Here is a 23,018-nt window from a genome sequence, read left to right as displayed (position 1 = left end):
TCTAAAATTTTAGGTAAGTCGAAATTGGCCAAATGTAGACTGAACAACCTCTGTATTTTTCTGTATAGGTAAGCTATAAATTTTTGTAACTTTTTGTGTTAATATTAGTCTGATATGTCAATGAGTATTTTGATAGTAGGCTGTGACGTAATTTTGCACACTTTTTTGGGATGATACACTGTCTCACATGCTGCCACTGTACTCTTTTCACGCAGTAAATCCATTTTCTTCATTGTTACAGGGTACCAGATCAAGTTCAAGCATGCGAAGAAAATTTCGGAAGTGTCTTCCGAAAATCAAGAAGCATCCCATTGAACCTCAATGAAATCCTGAAGCAGCTACCTAATCATGGTGAAGATGCGAATACAGTAGAAGATTCAATGGATAAAGGTTCGATTCATCTGCGCGAGTGGAGATATGGAACTAAAGCAACAGGAAGAAGACCTACCAAAAGACAGAAATTGCATGTTGAACCTAGAAGAAGCGTTCCTGGAACCGATACCGGCACCTCTATAGATGATGAGTCGAATTACGATGATCCATCGAGCCATGCTAGCGTTAGCGTATCAGAGACAGAAGCAGGAGATACAGAAATCTCCCCGAGTGTTCCTTATCTTCATCTTAGGAAGGAAGACTATACCCTTGTTAAATTGAAGAATTCGAAAACAGGCAAGGAGAAACATTATGACTCACAAGTTGTAGTGGTTGCCGAAAATTCTATTCGAACCACCAGAATTGTGGATGTAAAATTTATGGAACTATACAGGGCACAAAGACATTTGTATGGCCCAACATTGAACAGAGAAGCGTCGTGTATCCAAACGATGGTTTCCAAGCTTCAAGTGCCCACACCATTACGCTACAGACGTTTGGAATTTCCATATACTGTCCCTTAATATGGTTCCATATTTCTGTTTTACTAATAACTTTTACTGTCTTTTCTAGTTCACTTTCTTTTTCTTCAAGACTACTACCATACTTTTTCTTTGCTGTTGATGAATTCCCAAAAAGATTGATACTGGTAGGGTTATGTAGTTGTTAGCATATTTTTGGAACGTTTCATAAAATAAAAGTATGAATATACGACTAATATTGGACTAATAACTAACGTCCAATACGACTAATATTGTACTTTTAAATATATGTAAATTATATCTCACGTATAACTGAAACACAGTTTGGAATTTCATTTCAATATCTTTTGCAGCCTTCTAGTATGCCTCAGTAGACCCCTTTCCTGCTTTGATGTGATATATATGTATAAATAAATCTTCTGTCTCACATCCCCCCTTTTGGTGGGGTGAAGCGATACACCATGTTTTTTAATTCTCACCTGCAAAATAGAAGTGCCGATGAACACCAGACTAGTAGTTGTGACAGTTTACAATATGATCTATCGAAGGTGTACAAAAAGTTCTGGAATATTATTTGATAAGGCATTAATATACCGTTTTAAACTTTACAGCTGTATCAGATCACCCCCATTTACAGTAAGTATTCCTTGCTCTTGCTGTTTGCTATATCAATGATATTCAATCATGTTTATTCTTGTTTTAACTGTCAACTCATGCAGGAGACTGTTGTCCTTTCTTTTGATCTACATTCTCAAGTCAGTGAACACTTACTCGCTGTAAACTCTAACAAATTTCCAGTAGATTTTATGAACAAAACACTTCCTAGAATATGACGTCATTACTTAGTACTTTGACCCTCTTCTGAACAAAACACAATACGCGCTTTGTTGTGTGTTATGGTATACTAAAGGACTAACTATTCCAAAAATTTCAGATTTTTCTATCCAGGCCTAATGGAGCTTGGACAGTGAAATATGCTAAATTGGCATAATTCCCCAACTTTATGATTTTTTTTCAGGCCTTTGAGAGCAGCTACAGGTCTGTAAATTTTTGTGTATTAACTTATGTCCCTGGACTACATGCACACACAAATTCAGACCTCTACCTAAGTTGTTTCCTCTTCCCAAACATGTTTTCAATGTCCAAAAATGTTACTACTGTAGGCCCTGATTTCACCCATTTCGAGTGGTTTTAGGTAAAAATGTTAAGAGATCAAAGTTTTAGCTCTCCACGAGTTGGAGACGTCCAGCAATTTTCAATTTGGTAGGGCAAATGCATGCTGAGATATTCAAAATAACGTAAACGCCTAAAATCGAAAAAACGCAAAATGGCGCCAGCCCCTGTGTCGTCATGGGATGTTGTAAAAAAAAAATAATTAATTGTGATTTTCAAGTACCCTGATATAGGATAAACATTCATGAAAAAAATAGATTTCTTGGAGATGGTCGAGCGGCACATGCTTGATTACTTAGAATGGATTGACTGCATAGATAAGGTTCGGGCCTGGAATGTTTTTGTCATTTCACTTTTACGGTGCAACGTAGGGGTGGGGTGGGGGAGATATACATGTAAAAAAATAAATAAAATAAAAGTGACTGTTTTTGTGACTTCATCACGCTTAAAACACCCGACCGATCTTAACTTTTCAACATAGATCAGATTAGGACCTGGGGTGGTTTTTATCATATCACTTTGGCGGTAGAACTTAGGAGTGGGGTAGAGATGGGAGACATATAAAAATAAATAGAGGGGAGACATATAAAAATAAATAAAACTTAACTCTTCAACAATCCGACCAAATTTTCAACATAGATGACGTTCGGGCATGGGATGATTTTTATCTTTTCATTTTGACAGCAGAATTTAGGCAAGGAGAGGTGGGAGGGGAGATACATAAAAATATATAAAACTTAATAACTCTTGAACCATTGGACCGATCTCAATCAAATTTTCAACTTAGATGAAATTCAAACCTGAGATAGGTTTTTACAGGTCACTCTCACGGTGTAATTTAAAGGAGGGAGAGAGACATTAAAAATGATCGAAAATGACCTATATTAATGTCGAATCTATAGTTTTGGGGGTCCCTGAGATGAACAGTGACACTTCCGATGCTGTTTAAATCCAAATTTTGAGCCCCACAGCCTGGGAGAGGAGAAGGGGGAGATGATCTAAAACGACCGATATTAGTGTCAAATCTATACATTTCCAGGTCGCTGAGGTGAACAATGACACTTTTGATGCCGTTTAAATCCCAATTCAGCCCCGCAACTTGGGGGAGGGGAAGAGGAAGACATAAAAATGATCGAAATGACCAATATCAGTGTCGAATTCATAGTTTTCAGGGTCACTGAGAGTCACTGAGATGAACAAAGCCACTTCCGATGCCGGGCTCCGCAACATGTGGAGGAGAGGGATATATAAAAATCATCGAAAATGATCGATATCAAACAGCCCTTTAGTAATAGTAAAAAGTGACTGACTAATAGATTATATTATTATTTTTTTCTTAATTTAACCCAGCGAAATGGGTAATTGGTAGTAGTTAATTCTAAAGATCCTAATGAACGAAATTTCAATTAAAAATACAGTAAGTTTTAAAACTGAAAATCTTTTTATTTTATTTTAATTTTTTTAAATAAGGAAATCCACTTGGTAAACAATGTTCTTAAATGTGAGGAATGAAATTCTTCGTTTTTTTCCATAATTGCATTGAAACCTGAAGTAAGTTTTGTCACCATCAATCTTAGGTCCAATTTCACATTACGACGATTTCGTTTTCAGATTTTAATACTACAAAGAACAGAAAAAGCCTGTTCACATAAGTAAGTGGAAGGAAAAGGCATCAAATGTTGCAATGTACGTATTTTTAGACAACTCTTTATACAACGCACACGCAAGCAAAGGCTACAAAATTCATTTTCTTTGAAACATTTTTGCATGAAGTACCGCACGATAGTTCCAATAGTTGTTCTTGCTCTGTGTTATAGAGATTTATACCTTGTATGTCATGGATTTCTATATTACTGAAAGGATTTTCAATCCAACCATTACCAGGTTGTGGGACAGGGAAATATTCTCGAAAACATCCAGCTAATGCTCTCAAGTGTCCTATAAGTGTTTTGTGCATTTCAGCAGAGAGTTTTTCACCTGAAGAACCAATGAAATCCTTGAGCACTGGAAATGCTGAATAGTTATTGTTTTGTACTTGTACAGCCCTCAGCTGTAGTTTCTTAATCTTAAAAATAAATGCTATGAGTTCCATTTTATTACAATACATTTCAATTTTTAGGCGTCGCGGACCCCCTGGCTAGGTCCCGCGTACCCCATTTTGGGAACCACTGGGCTAGGATAAAGGAGACTGTGGTGATGAGAAATGAATGAAAATGGGAGGAAACAGAACCCCGAGAAAACCCACACACATGGTGTTTGTCCAACACAAAGTTCATTTGGCGCGAGCTGGGATCGTACCAGGGACCCCATGCACCAAGATGTGAACGCTCTACCACTGAATCGCCGCGGTCCCAGAACTGGAACAGATGCAAAGCTATTTTGCAACTATCAAGCACAAGTTTGTACGAACAATCCTTGGGTAAACTTTACAATACACGTTCCAGTTGCGCATCGATAAGTAGGGCCGCTTTACAAGGGTATGGCAGAATTGTGTAGGGTAGAGTAGAGTATCGGTAGGGCAGAAATACGTAGGGTAGCGGTAGGAACGGGTTAGCTTACGGTTAGGGAAGTTCTGATCCATTTACATAAAATTAATAGGGTGTAATTTCTCGTTTCTGAGTGAGTATACCAGCTGTAGCGGGCATCGTAAAGTTAACCCCAATCCTTTATGATATATCAGGTTCCGGGTATATTATAAATCTGTGCTACACATAGTGGACATGCGTCAAGAAAATAAAGACCATAACATATATTACAACAAGGCGCGAAATTCCAAGTTATCAAGAAGACTACATGTTCTAATTTGCCGATAAACTTTTAAACTTTTCATGCAAAATTGAAATATCAGACAAAGCTCACTAATCTAGCTACCGGATTCAGACCTGAAATTTCGTATCTCACATTACGATACTAAAACCACGAAAAGCAATATAAAAATATTTTAAGAAATGTCCCCATGTTCTACGCGAATTTAGGAAACATGCCAAGATTATCCGCTCATATTTGTATCCATTTCGATTTCAGGGGAACCGTTTCTTTGGAACATTTAAGGAAACGCCTCATGAATCGATTGAATAAGTCGCCTCAAATTTTCCCCAGGAAAATATTTCCTTACATATAAAGTACTAAACTTGGTATGCTTAATATAGTAAACTCACAATATTGACGAGCACTATTCGTGTTTTTGAAAAAGACATAGATTACTGCGTGAAGTAAACGAGTCTTGCACCGTTTACAAATGCAGGTACAACCCATGTATTGACACATGCAATTGTGCTCCCTTCTCACATTCAATAAACCTAGACATATAGAAAGTGCAACTAAATTATACCTGAGGCCGTTGAATAGCTGTTTTGATTTCTCTAACAAGTGACAGAATTCGTTCACAATCTTCCTCTCATGTTCATCCATGTCTGCCATGATGACCATCGTCTCATGCAAAGTCAACGGCAAATACTCTTATTATTGGCACCTATAAAAATTCTTTAAGTAATTGAGTAATACTATTAAAATGAACTATTAGTTGTTCATGCAACAATATCGGTAATATCTGTCAATTTAGAAACCACGTGCCCATATCAAGTTGTTCTTCAGTTCGTCTGCTACGGAGCACAACTAGGCGTTTTTGTATTATATCTGTTTCATGTTATAACTCGGACGCTTCATATTTTTTAAACTAAAGAAACTTTTCTCACTTATAAACACAGATTTGACAGTAATAAATCCTCATGGATTATCTATACTACATTTATTCAACATTTCTGCTGGTAGCGACAAGTATCGATCTTCATTGAATACACTCCATAGACATTTAACGCAAATGTAGACAGAGTTATGTCACTGTAAGATCAGCACCAATAAAATTCTTCGATATCCGCCATTACATAATAATTCTTCCATCTATATGTTTGAGGCATATAGTATTAGAGTCCTCCTACTGACTTGTTGGATATGGGACGAGGTAAATTGCAGGGATAATAGTGTTAGGAGAATTCCATATCCAGTATTTATAAATTTTTTGTGCTAATATAGATTAAAAAAAAAAAACAATCATAGTGATACCCCATTAAACATTTCAAACAAAGGAGATTAATAATAATACTAATCGATTTCATAATATCCAGGCTGTACAATACAATATAGTACTTGCGAATTGCTATTGGCGTATTTACTTGCGGAAACTCGTTACTGTTCAGTGTCCAGTTATTTTGTTGAACATAGGACAGACCTACCTGAAATTTAATATAAAGTCCCAGATTCCACCTTGGAGTCCCAGGTCGGATATCCAAAACAAAATAATCTTTAATGTAGTCACTGTTGACGTTACGAATGCGCTTTGCGACACAGTGCCTTGTAAAAATGCCTTGTAAAATAATAGTTCATCATACCTAAATATTTTAAATCCCAAGAAAAAAATAGAAATAGTAATTTCCTTTCTTTTCCTAGGGCTCGAATTATTTTCTCTTATGGCACGGGCCATCCTCTCGCAGGTATAGACCAACCACCCCACTATCCCGTCTCTGTGTTATAAATTATGATATTTTACTTGACCCTAATTTTGATAGAAGTCTAACATAGACTAACATTAGATGTAAACGAATACTGATTCTTTTTAATAGAGCTATTATAAAAATAACTTGATTTAAAATTTTTCCGTTATAAATATATAATTTGTTTGCATATTATCGAAGAAATGTAAACTAGTTGTTGCGCTCAAGTCTTAGCCCATATTGTATACGACAGACTAAAATCACGCTTAATTAAAAGCTCTTAATTACATTTAATCTTTTCTTTTCAATATTTTCTTTGTCCACTAATGAATGTGGTTACACAAATATGCTGAGATCTAAATATTGTTACGGCATTTGTCCTAATTATAAACAGCAAAGCATGTTCATTTTCAGTATTATCACCATTCGTATTGAAATAATTGAAATGAAACCATACGGCTTGTTTCAATTAAATCACTAAATATATGTATTACTGCACAAATACACAAATAATAATGGTTAAATCCAGTGGTAAAAGTGGATCTAAAAAAATAGGGGGACGTATGACATCACGCCGTCCCCATGCCTATCTTTGCCCATTGTATTTTTTTTTTTAGGAAGTGGGGGTCGTCATATATATTTTTTTGGAAGGAGGATAATGGCGTCTCCCCGTGTTCCACCTCACTTTTACCCCTGGTTAAATCTAATTACGATACGGCCATTGTCCTATTCTGAAATAATATCATTTTTGTAAGTTGCAATGAAATCGCCACAATAATTTTATATTAGTACATCGCCTGCACGCTAGCGACATCTATTATCATCCCTGTTTACTATTAGAAATTACAAGTGCTATAACGCATAGAATGAAGGCCTGAGGATTTTACTTTTATAATTAGGATTCGACTCCAACACATGCATTCCTTTTGTAATTATATCATTTAAATGTAGGAAATTTATCCTTCTTGAGGTGATATAATGTAGATATCTTCGGAGCCCTAACTCTCAATTCTACTCATACAACTCCACTTACTATCATTATCTATGTTCCCCACACAAACCGCTAGCTTACGAATCAAATATCCCCGTGCATGTGTAAAAGCCTACTGTAAACTCTAGAATAATAATTTTTATGATAAACCCTTTTTTTTAAAAACTATATTGTAAAACTATACGTAGTAGGTGGCAGCCAGTACAAGAAATAACCTAGAATGCGTCACGAAAATATTTGCAGCAAGAGACGTGATGTTAACAAACTGTCTATTAATTCTCATTTTCTTAATCTGCAAAGAGAATTCTTTGAAATTTGCTTTAACATCATCCATTTTTTGTTATCATAGTGTATACTTTCCATGTAAGAAGAACTTCCTCAATCAATCGGTGTTTCTTTTTCTGTGATATTAACATTTTTACTCGTTAATATTTCATATTATGCAGGAAAATATAGTGTCAGAGGTATTGAAAAATAGAAAATTATCTTCATGTTGTGATGGCATTATTAGATTGAAGCAATGGTTGGTATTGTAGTTTACAAAGCGATCTAGATTCGATCCCCGGTGAACTACTTTTTTGTTTTCATTAACGAGTGAAAGTTGTTTCAAAATGTTTCACTTATTATGTGCAATATATGAAATGACGATATAACAACGATTAAGGAGAGTAACCATCTGTCAATGTTGCTTAGAACACATTGAAATCCATAGTATTAAATAAAATAAATATAATGTAATACAAAAAGAAAAAGAAACGCTAACTGGTGAACAAAAAATATGTTAAGGAAATTAATACAAATACAAAAAATAATGCTGCTAATAACCGCAAAGTTGTGAGAGAACTGTAAGGTATATAGTCCAAGATCTGAGGGGGGTTGAGCATGCATGGAAAGCCTAACGCAATTTTATAAGTGATTATTGTTATAGGCACTATAGTGACCGTGAAAACCGATGTCGTCGCCCCCAGCGTGGTCGACAACTTGGGGAGGGGGGAAAGGGGTGGGGCGCCGTAAATCGTAGACTTTCAAGTTCGCGGTCCTAGTATCCCTTCTAATTGTCACAGGGAGATGAGCCATACCTCGTTGGAAAGCTTATAGAACGCTAATTTCTACGAGGTAACTTTTGTGCCCCCAGTGCCCAACACGTAAAAGAAGAAGAATAAAATAAAAAATATTGGAAGAAAAACTATTTTTTGTAAAATTTGTGGGACGCTGGCAACATTGTTGTGTGTCGTACGTAGGAAAAAAATAATCTCACATGTACACCATACGTGGGTAACTATCATATAATAAAATGAAGAGCGTAGATACAATAACAAGAGAGAAAATTTCGGAAGTACCTACTTTCGATGGTCACTCTGTACATATTTTTCGATGGACTGTCCTCACGTTGGCAGCCCTAGCAACGGCCCTAGTTGTCACAGGGACATGAACTATACCTCTTTGGAAAGCATATGGGACACAAATTTCAGAGAGGTAAATTTTGTGCCCCCCTACGTAAGACAAACAACAGTGTTGCCAGAGCTCCACAAACTTAAAATTGTTTTTCAATTTTTTATTTTTTCTTCTTCTTTTACAAGTTGGGCATGGGGACATAAAGGTTACCTAATTGGAATCTGTGTTCTATAAGCTTTCCAACGAGGTATTGTTCATGGTTCTGTGACTAATAGGGGCGTCGCTAGGGCTGCCAGACAACGTGAAGATAGACGACAAATATAGAAGGGGAGTGGAGAATGGTACGAGCTTCCGAATTTTTATCTCCTTGCTATTCCATCTAAGCCCTTCATTGTTTTCATATGTCTGTTCCTAATGTCTGGCGTACATGTGAGATTTTTTCCTCCGTACGACAAATAACAGTGTTGCCATCGTTCCTCAAAGTTCAAATATGTGGCTTTCTTTTATAAGAAAATATAGAAATATATTCTGGAGAAATGGACAAATTCAATGCCCCCATTAACCCCTCATATGCGAAATGACCAAATACGGGCTATCATTAGTTAGTATAAAGGTAACCAAGAAAGTTCTGTCGCTTGTTATGGAGGTCTGTGTTCCATTGGACCTCACACCATGAGTTGAAGCTAATGGAGATAAGGCAAAGGTCAGTTTTGGTATGGGTATACCCAACATACTACCTGGTTGTGGCAGTTTAGTTACACCGTGAATTTGCGTAAGGACAGAGTGAACATGGGATTTCCACAGAACGTCATAAGGGCTGTATGCTGTAGAGCTCGAACTCGGGTCAAACGCCGCTGCAGCGGAGCGGAATATATGCCAGGCCTTTGGTGAGGGTGTCGTGACTACGCGGACAGTGCAGCGGTGGTTTAACAAGTTTAAGGACTGTGACGAAGCACTCGAAGACACATCACGTGCCGGAAGATCAACACATGTACAAAATAAAGATATTCATGCAGCAATTGAGGCGAACAGTGGCCAGATATATGAGGAACATGGACTACAATTCAGTATGAGTAGAGAAACCATTCGGCACCACCTCCATCTAAAGTTTATTCAAGGAACGTTCAGTACCTCATGTAAACAAATGCACGTGGTGATTGTTTGATTTTATTTTTTAGAGCCTTAGAACACCCGTGCGGCAGAAGAAAATAGTCCTTGCTTATAAGGCTCATTAACAGAATTCCTTAGAATTAGACAACAGAAACAACACTTTATCTAAGAACTAAATTGAATTAATGCAATAAAAGATAATACACATGCATTGAAAGTGGTTTTGACCGAACTTTAGCGCGAATCACAGTTAACAATATGGTCACATGCGGGGAATAAGTGAAACATGCTTCTCGAAAGAAGCGCTGATCGATAGCCAATCATCCGATGACTGGCGGAGTAATACAATTCTGCAATGTTTACATCAGGATTAGAAGATTCGTTGAATGAACTTTACATTAGAAGCACTATAACTTGGGTTGATGGGTCCAACATGATTTGAATCCGGGCCAGAAGGCAACGCGAGCAGACACCTGTGTTTGTTTGCTGTCTCGTCTGTGGAAGTAGCCATTTCTGGAGAGGGTGTTGACATGTGAGGAGAAGTGGGTCCTGTACGAAGCTTTACGTCTCCGTCATCATTGGTTAGCATCCCATGAACCTGTTCCAAAAAAGTCGACACCAGCGTTGAACAAGAAGAAAGTCCTCCTGTGTGTGTGGTGGACTACTCGCAGCATCTTGCATCGGAAACTGCTACCATCTGGTGAGAGCATCAATGCAACTGTATACTGTCAGCAATCAGCAGTTGAGCCGTGTTCAAGTGAAACTCAAAACTCTGGAGCCAGCACTTCTGAATTGCAAAGGGTTCCTCCAGTTACAAGACATCGATAAGCCGCACGTGGCTAGGATGATCCGGGACACCATTCTATGCCCTGGATGGAAAACATTATAGCATCCGCCATACTCACCGGACATTGTACCGTCCGGTTATCACCTGTTCCATTCCCTGAACAATAACCTTAGAGGACTCCAGTTCAAATCCCTATTAGAGGTGGAAAATTCACTTGATACCTTCTTCGCTTCAGGGCCCACTATGTTCCACCGCGATGGAATCCGTGCCCTTCCAGAACGTTGGTAGAAGGTCGTCGATGCTAATGGGGACTATTTTTGATCTTCCACAGGGGGCCCACAGAGGGGGCTATGACGCAAACTGCGTCATTGAAATATTTGGGGGGGTTAAAATCTATATAAATATGTTTGACGGGTGTAAAAATTAATAGAAAAGAATATGTTTTCATGAAAGAACACCTACGGATAGACAATTGGGGGGTGCGTCATGGACATAAGGAGGGGCACCACTGTCTTCCAGGTACGTCTTAGATGACATATCGATGTTTAAAGGTGGTGGATGAAAAGCACAGAACTTTCTTGTGTAACTTATACATATATTCATTTATTTATATTGATACCAATTTTTATGCTTGTAGTTCCTTTGAGATAAATTTAAAGATAATTTGAGTTGGTATTATGGATAACATTTTTTGAAATGCATCTTTGGTTGTAAAACCCATACATTTAATATTGTTATTAAATGTAACTCATATAAAAATAACATTAGTATTACAACAACTTTATTTGTACTTATATTCATTTGTTGAACATTTGTGTACCTGATGTTAATCCAGCCAATTTCCAATGACAAATAACGCCCACATTTTCACGTGTTGTTTAATAACACTTCTTAATTTCACAAACGAATTGTTATTGATTTTCAAAATTTCCAGCTTTTTAACTAAACATGAATCACTTAAGGCCTAACGTATGGTAACTGTTGCCCTAAAATTTGTATATCAATTTAAAAGATAAATCTAATACTAATGGTTTGTTCTTAATTATTGCATTTGGGTATAATTTACTTAGTCACTATTGGCTTCTTCGCAGAGATATTTTGTCACAGGATTTTTGCGATTGTCCTTACAAGCATAATAACTGCAACAAGACGACTTACTAACAAAACATCTGCAAGACAGTGTTTTGAAGGTTGGTTTTGCATGTGCAAGGTGGAATTAAGATATCTGGTATGGCAGGCTGTCATCAGAAGTGGACGTATGGTTTTATTGTAATCTAAGAAAAAAACAAACTTGGTCAAATCTAAAGGCTCTGCAAACGGAATGGTGAAGTTATTCCAATAGTAGAGTTGAGCTGTGCATCAGTACATGTTGTCGGAAATAGTTGGAGGTGAACGGTAAACAAACAATGTCATTAATTGCCGATAGGGATTGTAGGAAGTGAATGTATCTACTTCCATCACAAGAGTTTACGTTTTTTAAAACAATCTTTAAATAGACAAGCTCTAGTTGGTGAAGTTGAGATAACATTCAGGTCTTGTTGCTGTGTAGCACATGGAAAACAGAATCCGATTTTCTTGCTAAACTCGTCGAGTCAGCCTGTAAAGTCATGAAGAGCTGGTAAACTTTAGGAGAATTTTATTCCAAGTGCTTCTGAAGCTATATGACATCCTAAACCTCTTTTCCTTTCTCCAACACCAGCGCCTAACCACACACTCTGGCAACCGACGTCTTTCAAATCATGCCAGTATGATATGGTTAACACGAACAGCCCCGTATCTGTGCTGTGAATTATTAGGGTTACACTTCATTTGTTTCTAACTGAATCAAACACACGAAGAAAAATTCTTGTGTCTGCTTCATTCTGGTTAGTTTTCAGGTTTTCATACGTTCTTATTAATTGATCTTCATGTTTTAGGTCACTGTCGTTTTCATTTTCAAAACTACCAGACACTGGACGTTGGCTGGATTAACATCAGGAACACAAATGTTCAACAAATGAAGGTAAATTTAAATAAAGTTGTTGTAATACTAATATTATATTTTCATTTCAGTTACATGTATTAACAATATGATAATGGCTTTACAACTAAGAATGCATTTCAAACAATGTTATCCATACCAAACTCAAAATGTCTTTAAATTTATCCCAAAGGAGCTACAAGCTTAAAAACTTGGTATCAATTAAATAAATCAATATTCTAATTAATGATACCCTGTATTTGGTCATTGGGTTTACGAGGGGTAAATGGGGGCTATTGAATTTCCCCATTTGTCCAGTGTATATTTTCTTATAAAAGAAAGCCACATATTTGAACTTTGAGGAACGATGGCAACACTGTTATTTGGCGTACGCAGGAACAAATCTCGCATGTACGCCAGACGTTAGGAACAGTCATATGAAAACAATGAATTACTTAGGTGCAATAGCAAGGGAGATAAAAATTCGGAAGCTCGTACCACTCTCCACTCTCCTTCTATATTTGTCGTCTACCTTCACGTTGTCTGGTAGCCCTAGCGATGCCCCTATTAGTCACAGGACCATGAAAAATACCTCGTTGGAAAGCTTATAGAACACAGATTCCAATTAGGTAACCTTTATGTCCCCATGCCCAACTTGTAAAAGAAGGAAAATAAAATTAAAAAATTGAAAACACGATTTTAAGTTTGTGGAGCTCTGGCAACACTGTTGTTTGTCTTACGCGGGAGGAGCACAAAAGTTACCTCTCTGAAATCTGTGTCCCATATGCTTTCCAAAGAGGTATAGTTCATGTCCCTGTGACACTTAGGGGCGTCGTTAGGACTGCCAACGTGACGACAGTCCATCGAAAAATATGTACAGAGTGACCATCGAAAGTAGGTACTTCCGAAATTTTATCTCTCTTGTTATTTTATCTATGCCCTTCATTTTATTATATTATTGTTACCTATGTATGGTGTACATGTGAGATTATTTTTTTTCCTAAGTACGACACATAACAATGTTGCCAGCGTCCCACAAATTTTACAAAAGTAGTTTTTCTTAATTTTCTTTTTTCTTCTTCTTTTACGTGTTGGGCACTGGCGGCACAAAAGTTACCTCGTCGGAACTTGTGTTCTATAATCTTTCCAACGAGGTATGGCTCATGTCCCTGTGACAATTAGAAGAAGTACTAGGACCGCCAACGTGAAGGTCTACGATTTTCTGCGCCCCACCCCTTTTCTCCCCTCCCCGAGTTGTCAACCACGCTGGGGGGGGGGCGACGACATTGGTTTTCATGATCACTATAGTGCCTATAACAATAATCAGAAATAAAATTGCGTTAGGCTTTTCATGCACGTTCAATCCCTCTCAGATCCCGGCCAAATATAAAATAACAGTAGGGAGCTGACCTCTTGCTACAACGAGAAAAAAGAAGCTATATTGTTATAAATAATCTTTTCCACTTGTATGTTTGTCAGACACATGAAAGTATGATTTGTCTAGGAAATTCTTCCTAATGCAGTCTAAAAGTTATTATAAATTATATATCACTGCTATGAAATGTCGCCAATTATGTATTTATTAAACAAAATTACAACTCTCCATAATGTATACGCTTGACCAGGAAAATTTTCTTTAAAACTACGCATCAATAGGATCATTTTCTCCTCGTTGTATCTAAAAAATTTCGAATTATGCGCTGTAAGCTGGTAATTTGGGATGATTAGAATCTATCAGTTTAGACCTAAATTGGTTATATGTAAGGGTGTGTAATTGGTTTCGGGCTTTTAATTGGAGAACCAAATCTAAGGTGAAATTCTGCAAATACATGGGAATCAGATTTTTCTTTGTGTCTATTGTCCGTATTGAAGCAACGGTAAGTAGTCGAACAACATAAGAAAAACGATCGGGGTTTTAAGTAATGTGTTCAGAGTATTTGTCTAAATATGAAATGTTAAAAGATGGTCAAGAACCTTGTTCAGCCATATTTGTTATACTGTCTATAAAAGTGTTTTCCCTTATCTAGTTTGTGGTATAAATTGTTAACAATTGAAAAAAGAAATACTAACAATTTATTCCACGTACCTAAAATATTGAAAGTCCACTTTCCGGTTAATAAAAATAATATCCGGTAGGGGAGTGTTTAGTTCAATCGGTTTGGATTGAGTCCGAAGCTTCTGCTATGTAAATGTCTTTCTTTTTGTCTATTGTCCGTGACACAAGAAACGCTAACCTTTTAAGTCGAACATAAAAAAAGATCGGGATCCTCAGTAATGTGTCCAAAGTGTTTCGTTAAAAATGGAATTTTAAAAGATGGTTGAGAACTTTGTACAGCAACATTTGTTATACTGTTTGTAAGAGTGTTTTTGCCTTATCTAGTTTGTGGTATAAATAGTTAACAATTGAAAAAAGGAACCATGTGCTTAAAATATTCAGTCCATTTTCTGGTTAATAAAAATAGTGTCCGGTGGGGGAATATTTAATTCAATCGGTTTGGATTGGGTCCGACGCTTCTACCATGTAAAGTTCTGCTGAAGCAGGAAGAATTACACACACGAATCGCTTCCTCCCACTACAAATCTTATTACAAAACTTTCAGATACAGTATGATACAATTTCACTAAAATAAATATAAAAATTCTCTAATGATTAGGATAAGTAGAAGTCCCAAGACCAAATGGTCAAGAGATGGATTTCTCATAAAGCTCCACTGCAAGCAGAGTTTACAGCCCCGCCGAGTTCCACAGCAAACAGGCGAAAAGAACAAACACAGAGCTCCACTGGAAGCTAGGTGGTTTGTGGTACGGAACCTTTAAGGTTAAACTGGAAACAATGAGAGAGGTTAAGTTCTCAACAAAGTTCAGTTGCAAGCTAAATAGGAAAGAGGCTTCAAAACTTCACTACAAGCAGAGGCGGATCCAGGATGGACTTCTGGGGGATCAGGGATTGAAATACTGCTACTTAGAGCTACTTTTAAGAGCTCGAAACTCTGGGATGAATTTTATTTATATATAAAATAAGAAAGTTCCCTCTTCTGGGGGCGATGGTCCCCCTGGATCCACCCCTGACTACAAGTTGGCTTGGATTGTTGTTAAGGTTTTCTCAAGTTCCACTGCAAGCTAGGAGAAGGGATTTCATCAGCCAGACTGACTGATGGCCGTTGCGCTGATCCTCTGAATTTTATAGCTCCTCCAGTGTGGCAGTGACGTTACTTCTCCATCACGTGATGAGTGATGGCGTTGATATTGTCTTCTGCTTCTCAAAGTGGCACGTGGTAAATGCACATGGTATTGTTTGTATGTAAAAACACATGTTAATGTTTACAAATAGAATCCTTTTACAATATTTATTACATCTTCCTGTACACAGAAAGGACACTTTTGTTAGTATTGATAAAACATAGTGGCTGTGTATTTTCTTACACAGATTTCCCTATCCGCAATAGTCATTACAGGTTTTTCTTGAGGGGATCAAGACGCTTCGAGATACATAGTTCCACGTTTTTTTCATTAGTATATTATCATACAATTTAAAACGTATACACTATCTCAAAGTCAGTGGGGGCAACTGCGCGCTTGCCCTCCGGAAATGACCCTGCTTACGCGAATTACTAAAGAATTAGTTTCTAGGGTGAACATCTTTGCATATTGCTTTCTATTCGATTATAAACATTAGACTGTGTTGCATTGCAGTTTGAGTCCCTCCCAACATCAAGGTTATATAAGGACATATTGTTTTAACGTGGGATCGGAATTACACGGTCACATTTTGAACTTATGCATTGTTGATCTGTGCGGAGAAGTGTCTGCGATTCGAAATATGTTTGGTGATCTGAGTAGTTTGCATTCCTTCATAGAAGCGTCGACAAAAAGGCACGTTATTTTTGAAAATATTCAACGTCAAGGAGAAAACTTAAAGCATTTGATAACATTAAAATCTTTGATCGACACTAGACGAAACTGTATAATGGAAGCTATTCGTGCAGTTTTAGAAAATTTTGGACCAGTAGTTGAAACTTTAAAGGAAATGGCAGAACACAATCAAATTTACGGTCCAGACGCGCTGATGAGACGTGTTCTTGAATATACGAATCAACTGTCCATGCACTTACAGAATACACGTGCCATTTTTTCTACTGTGAAAAATTTGTCGCAAGCCACTATCTGCAGCCTTCAGTCCCTACGGAGTGAGGAAAGTTTCAATAGGCTACGCGTGGACAGAAACAGAAGAAATTGCAGAAACCATGGGATGTAGTGCACCGAACGTTCCACGAAGACAAATCCCACGAGCATTGGGTGGTGGTGATACTTCTTCCGAGTGCGAGACAGCAGCTGAATATTACAGACGCGAAGTGTACTATCCCGTTATTGATATCCTTCTGGCAGATATTAGAAAGAAGTTCAAAGAAAATGATATGCAGGTTTTTCATTCACTACATGACGTTTTGAATCAACACAAGCTATAAGCAGAAAGTATCACAATGGGCAGCAACACCTATAAAATCCCCAAAGTTGAGCTGACATCAGAGTTAACAGTTTTCTCCAATTAGTGTGCAGAAAGACAGACTGAAAATGATTTTTCATCACGTCTAAATTTGTTTTCAGAATTGAACCTTTACGAATGCTTCCCAAACTTGAACCAGGTTTACGTTCCTTTTCGCGCCTGAGACGACTAAAAACATACGTTCGTAACACTATGGGTCAAGAAAGACTTCATAGTTTAGCTGTGTTGTGCATAGAAAGGTCTTACGACATTAACGTTTCTTAGATTATCGACAAATTTGATTCAGAAGCAACACTTCGAGGAAGACGGCTGCAGCTCCATTAACAGTTCAACTCCAGTTTCCATACCATTACATTTCGTTTCATGCTGAGCTCTAGCGGTAAGTGAATATTAACTTATTAAAGCAAAATTATAAATGTGATATTTACTGGCTGATATCTGGATTTCCTAATATTGTGATTTTCTTATGTTATTGATAAGCAGTATTTCTTGCAGAGGGTGAGCCGGGGCTTACCCTCCCCCCCACACACACTCAAATGCAAAATACCCTTCAGGCAAATTTTCATAGAAAATCAGGATATCAAGAAACATATGTTTAACTATAATACCCCTCTTTACTTTTAAAATAGCCTTTTTGGAGATTTTTTTCTGAAAGAAAAACTAAGAGCTGAGGTAAACGAATACGTAGATATTGTGCTGATATGTTGTTCCAGGTAATCCCTCAACAACATTTAAGGCTCAGGTCAATATGAGGGATTGGGCAAAGATCAGGGAAAGATTGGCTAAGTGGCTTAAAATGGACCGGAGCGCACAAGTTCTGCGTTCCAGTAAATCAGTGTGATGTCCGAATTCAGTTCCTGTGCTGCACTTGTCTCGCTCCAAATTTGTAGTGTTTTCAGTTTATTATCGTCATATTTTAAGAAGATTAATATCCTATTAAAGCACTATATTAGAACTAATCTAGTACTTTTCGTTCTGCATCATTGGGTTCTGCCAAATAATTCTAGGGAAAGGCGTTCATGCCATTGACTAAAACAATTTTTAGCACAGAGGCAAAGGTTTAATTTTAGGTCTAACCTGCAAAATTTTACGTAAAGTTAGGCTGGATATCTACCTGAGTTATATTTATATCATTCCCACACTCCAAATATACAATGGTGCTCCAAAATCAGAGAGGGTTTCTTAAAACTACGATGCTAAATGTTTGGTTAAAACATTAGAAACAAATATGTGATTGGTTTCAAAAACTGACAATTTAAGGTCGAAGACTACCTGCTCAAGTGGAAATTTGTGATGGATCCTAAGGGAACGAAAAGATACAGAAAACGTTTTAATACAATATGGTGTGAGAAATTAGGAAGCAGTGTGGAGTAACGTGGAAACGAATTGCCGAAAATAGGTAGTGTGAAAAAGAATTGGAGAGATCTTCATCCAGCAGTGCATCGACAAAGATTGGGAATTATATATATATATATGTGTGTGTGTGTGTGTGTGTGTATGTGTGTGCACACGAATGTTTGCTCCCCCCCAACCATATTGACCAAGTTACGCTTATGCCACTAGAGCAAGCGTGAATGACTATTTACTTTTTCCGTTTGCTTCTGTTACTATTCTGTTGACGGAGTACTTTCCACTGATTTCAATCTTGTATCACGTAATATGCCAGGATTTTATTTTTTGTCAAACTTTTTATTCATTTCTATACAGGGTGGCCCAAAAGTAGGTATAACATTGATCAAGTATAACATTCTAATTTATCAATTTATTTGCTTGCACTGTTCCGGGTTTAAGTTATAAGTAAAAAGACGTTAAGAACAAATAATAAAAGAAATAACTAGGTCTATCTGTTTGATTACAATAAGAAATGATATAAAATACGGGACGGACTGTATACTTACTTTTAGGCTACCCTGTATATCACCTAAATATTTATTTGGAAGCAATGTCCATGTGGTTTATTTTTATTAGAGAATACGCACATTGCTTTATAACAGAATGGAGAAAAAATAGATTTCCCTTGTAAGGAGTTCCGAGGAATGTAAGGATCTAAGTTCAACTTTTTGGACTTAGTCTGCGAAAGACAGACCTACTTTTTATGACCAGAAGTGTACCAAACACGATTTATTTGAAAACTTCTCGTATATACAATGGATCGTATGCATTTTTCAATGTTCCGTCCACTTCTAGGTGTTTTCAATATTTTCTCACAAAATCATTTCAAAAAATCGCAGTTATATATACATAAACTGAATTAATCATTTCCTTGAAGAAACTGTTAAAGTACAAGAGAGGATTAATAAATAACGCACAACAATTTAAGTAGATTCTTACATCGTGGTGTTTCAAAATACTGTTCATAGATGTCCGTCTTTCAGTATTATATGATTACAACCGATTTGACTTCGTCTTCGGAATTGAAATGTTAGTCGACCAAGAATTTCTCCATCAGGCCAGAAAGATGAAAGTCTGAAGTTCCATATCAGAACTGTACAAGAGTGCTCGAGCATTTCCCATCGAGTTCAGCATTGGAGTTTCTCACGAATAGAAGCAGCAACATGAGGAGGTGTATTTTCATGAGGGTGTTCGACACGAAGCGCACAACGCAACTTTGCCGATGTTCAAACAAAGCAGCACTTAAGTAGGCTCCGCGTGTTACGAACTCCACCAAGTACAACTCCTCACATATCCCAGAATACTGTTATCGATTTTTTTTTTTTTTTTTTTTTTTTTACAGTTCTGAGTCACTTTGAATATCTTATTTGGTAGGAAATCAGTATTTCCATTCAGTTGATACCGACCTTGTCCAAGGCATGTAGTGGCACGCCCAGGAACTCGTCACCTGTAACGATTCTAGAAAAGCATGTCCTTCAGGGTACTCTCCACAGGGGCGTCATTTAGGGGGGGGGAAATTGCCCCCCCCAAGAGTTTGAGGAATGCATATACTTTAATCGATTGTCTACTAATATACTAATACAAAACGTAAAAATCTTATGTCGGTGGTGCTTTTGCCCCCCTCAAGCGAATTCTGAAATTACGCCCCTGACTCTCCACCATGTTATCATTCGCTGATTCTTATGGATGTCAGTGAATTTCTTTGGTATCACTGACTTCAATAAATTTCAGTTGTCATGTACTACCTCATTTTAGTGTAGAAGTTGCTCACCTCAGGACAATTTTTATATTTTGCTTTACAGTAGTGATATATTTGTGCAAGCTAAAGGAAAAAAAAAATGTTGCCGATAGATTGAGTTTTAAACTTTATACTGTAAAAGTTACAAGGGCATTGCACCAATGAGAATACCAGAGCATCTTTTGTTGGGAAGTCATTTTGTCCCTTTGTACACTCATGTCCAAAATTATTGTAGCATATCTATAATTGTCTTCTTGTAAGAATATAATTTGATAATGATTTTCCAGGGTACTTTTAATATTGATACTATGTGTATAATCGGGAAATGTATATTTGTGGTAAATTTCATAGGAAAATAATTGTAAATACGAAAATTATGAGTAAAAAAAAGTTGGTAAATGGACAAGAAAATTTTTTGGTTTTTATTGTTCTTATTTACTGCTCTTTTCACATGAAATTTGTCACATACTTGTCTTTGGCGATTATACACATACAAACATTTTAAGAAATACAGGGCGAATTCGTTATCAAATTATACTCCTAGAACAAGGTATTTATAGACATGCGATAATTATTTTGAACATGAGTGTACATACTGGGTACGTACCAAGGGATAGTGATTGTTTTACCTAGAGACAAATTAATCTAATGAAAATCGAATGCTTTCAGCGACTAACTTATTTGTTACAAAACAAACGATATATATATATATCAAGGACAATTCAACAAATAGTGCTTATTATAATCAAAGTATTGCCCCTTCGTACGAGCATCGTCCAAATCTAGAATAAAATCCAATTCTAGAAAAGAAGTGGCAAATAAATTGTAATTACCTTTATGTAGATACAGTAGATAGATGTCTTAAATATACTGCAATATTTGCTTGTCATCTACAGTTGTATGCAGCAAATAAGATAGTTCCAAATGTCGAAAACAAAAGTTACTTTTATATAGGAAACACATAATGGTTCTCGTTAATCGTTCCATTCCCTTGTGCAATTACTTCATGGTACGGAAATCACTCTTGGAAAAATGACTTCTCTGGAAGGAAGAAAGAGCGCGTAGGACATTTTAGGAGGACTATCAGTGCCATGTCCCCTGGTACATTCTGTCCTTTGGATGAGCAACGTTCCTTGTGTACGAAATGTTAATCATTTTCGAAGATGGATTCGCCGGTCATAACTAATTGCCTCTTCAATGACCATTACTTCTATTCGCTTAATACTGTTACTTGGTGCTCTATCCGCAAGGATCACACAAACTTCTTCAAAATGTTTGCACCATCTTGCTTGTGTTCCTCCGCATACACGCACACTATTTTGCTGTGAATTTTAGTTTAATTTTGATGTTGTTTACAAAAAAGACGAACTACACCTCTCCGGCCTTTATAAGTGAACACACGAGCCATCTTTGCTCACTAGTTCATGCTTCTGCCACTAGAGGTATACCTGTACTGTCGAAAGTTGGAAGAACTTCGACATCTTCGCTTGTTTCAAATTCAGCATTCGATAAATCTTCAGGTTGCACATCGCACCTAACACGGGTTGCTGCTGCCATTTTGCTCGCTTCTCACTTCTTCGTAAATTTTACTTCTATACTGCAATCGCTGGATACGCAGGTGCGGGAGAGTCAGGTGCTTTGCTTGTCACCAACAAGAGAACTTGCTGTTCAAATTCAAAAGGTGATTCTGGCTTTAGGTGACTACATGAACGGCCAGTGTCATGCTTGCATTGGTGGGACAAATTTCCATGAAGATATTCGGAAACTTGACTATGGTCAGCTTGTAGTATCTGGTACTTTCTGGAAGAGTATTTGACATGATTCGTAGGAGAGTACTTCGCACTCGTTCTATTAAAATGTTAGTTCTGGATGAAGCTGATGAGATGTTGAATAGGGGATTCAAAGAACAAATCTATGATGTGTATCGTTATCTTCCTCCGGCAACTCAGGTAGTTTTAATATCTGCAACGCTTCCCCATGAGATATTGGAAATGATCAGTAAAGTTCATGACGTATTCTATTCGTATTTTAGTAAAGTGTGACGAATTGACTTTGGAAGGAATCAAGCAGTTCTTCGTTGCTGTGGAAAGGGAGGAGTGGAAGTTTGATACTCTCTGTGATCTGTACGATACATTGACCATCACATAGCAGTCATTTTTTGTAATACAAAAAGAAAGGTGACTGGCTGACAGAAAATGCGAGAAGCAAATTTCACAGTTAGTTCAATGCATGGAGATATGCCTCAAAAGGAGAGAGATGCAATTATGAAAGAGTTCCGATCTGGTCAAAGTCGAGTACTTATAACAACTGATGTATACGCACGAGGAATATACGTACAGCAAGTTTCCCTGGTTATTAACTACGATCTCCCCAACAATAGAGAATTTTATACTCACAGAATCGGTCGATTTGGGAGGAAAGATGTGCCCTTAACTTCGTGAAGAGCGATGTCATCAGGATTTTGCGTGATATTGAACAGTACTATTCACACAGATTGATGAAATGTCTATGAATGTGGCTGATTTCATATAGAGGAGTTTTAAAAAATGGATCAACATGGAGACCAAGCGCCCGAAAGACATTCATTCTGTTACACATACATTTGCGCACGTTTGAGGTATACC

The 23,018-nt window shown here is 37.2% G+C and overlaps 1 protein-coding gene and 1 pseudogene across 2 annotated transcripts in view; one reads left to right on the top strand and one right to left on the bottom strand.

Moving 5' to 3' along the window:
• LOC145690466 (protein SCAI) overlaps window positions 1-5,889 on the bottom strand; it is a 96,984-nt gene extending 91,095 nt beyond the window's left edge. The window contains exon 1 of one of the 2 annotated variants that reach the window (XM_081765374.1): window positions 5,359-5,889. In XM_081765374.1, coding sequence (XP_081621500.1) covers window positions 5,359-5,456 — 98 coding nt within the window. In that variant the 5' untranslated portion in view covers window positions 5,457-5,889. The remainder of the gene's footprint in view (window positions 1-5,358) is intronic. The other variant, XM_081765373.1, reaches the window with a different exon arrangement.
• A 16,101-nt stretch (window positions 5,890-21,990) lies between these two features.
• On the top strand, window positions 21,991-22,926 carry LOC145688955 (eukaryotic initiation factor 4A-III pseudogene; annotated as a pseudogene).
• Window positions 22,927-23,018: the final 92 nt, after the last annotated feature.

The sequence above is a fragment of the Thermobia domestica genome, chromosome 7 (assembly GCF_964235325.1).
Source record: "Thermobia domestica chromosome 7, izTheDome1.hap1.1, whole genome shotgun sequence".
Classification (NCBI taxonomy): Eukaryota; Metazoa; Arthropoda; class Insecta; order Zygentoma; family Lepismatidae; genus Thermobia; species Thermobia domestica.
The sequence above is the reverse complement of the archived record's forward strand: the minus strand, read 5'-3'. Positions and strand labels throughout refer to the sequence as shown.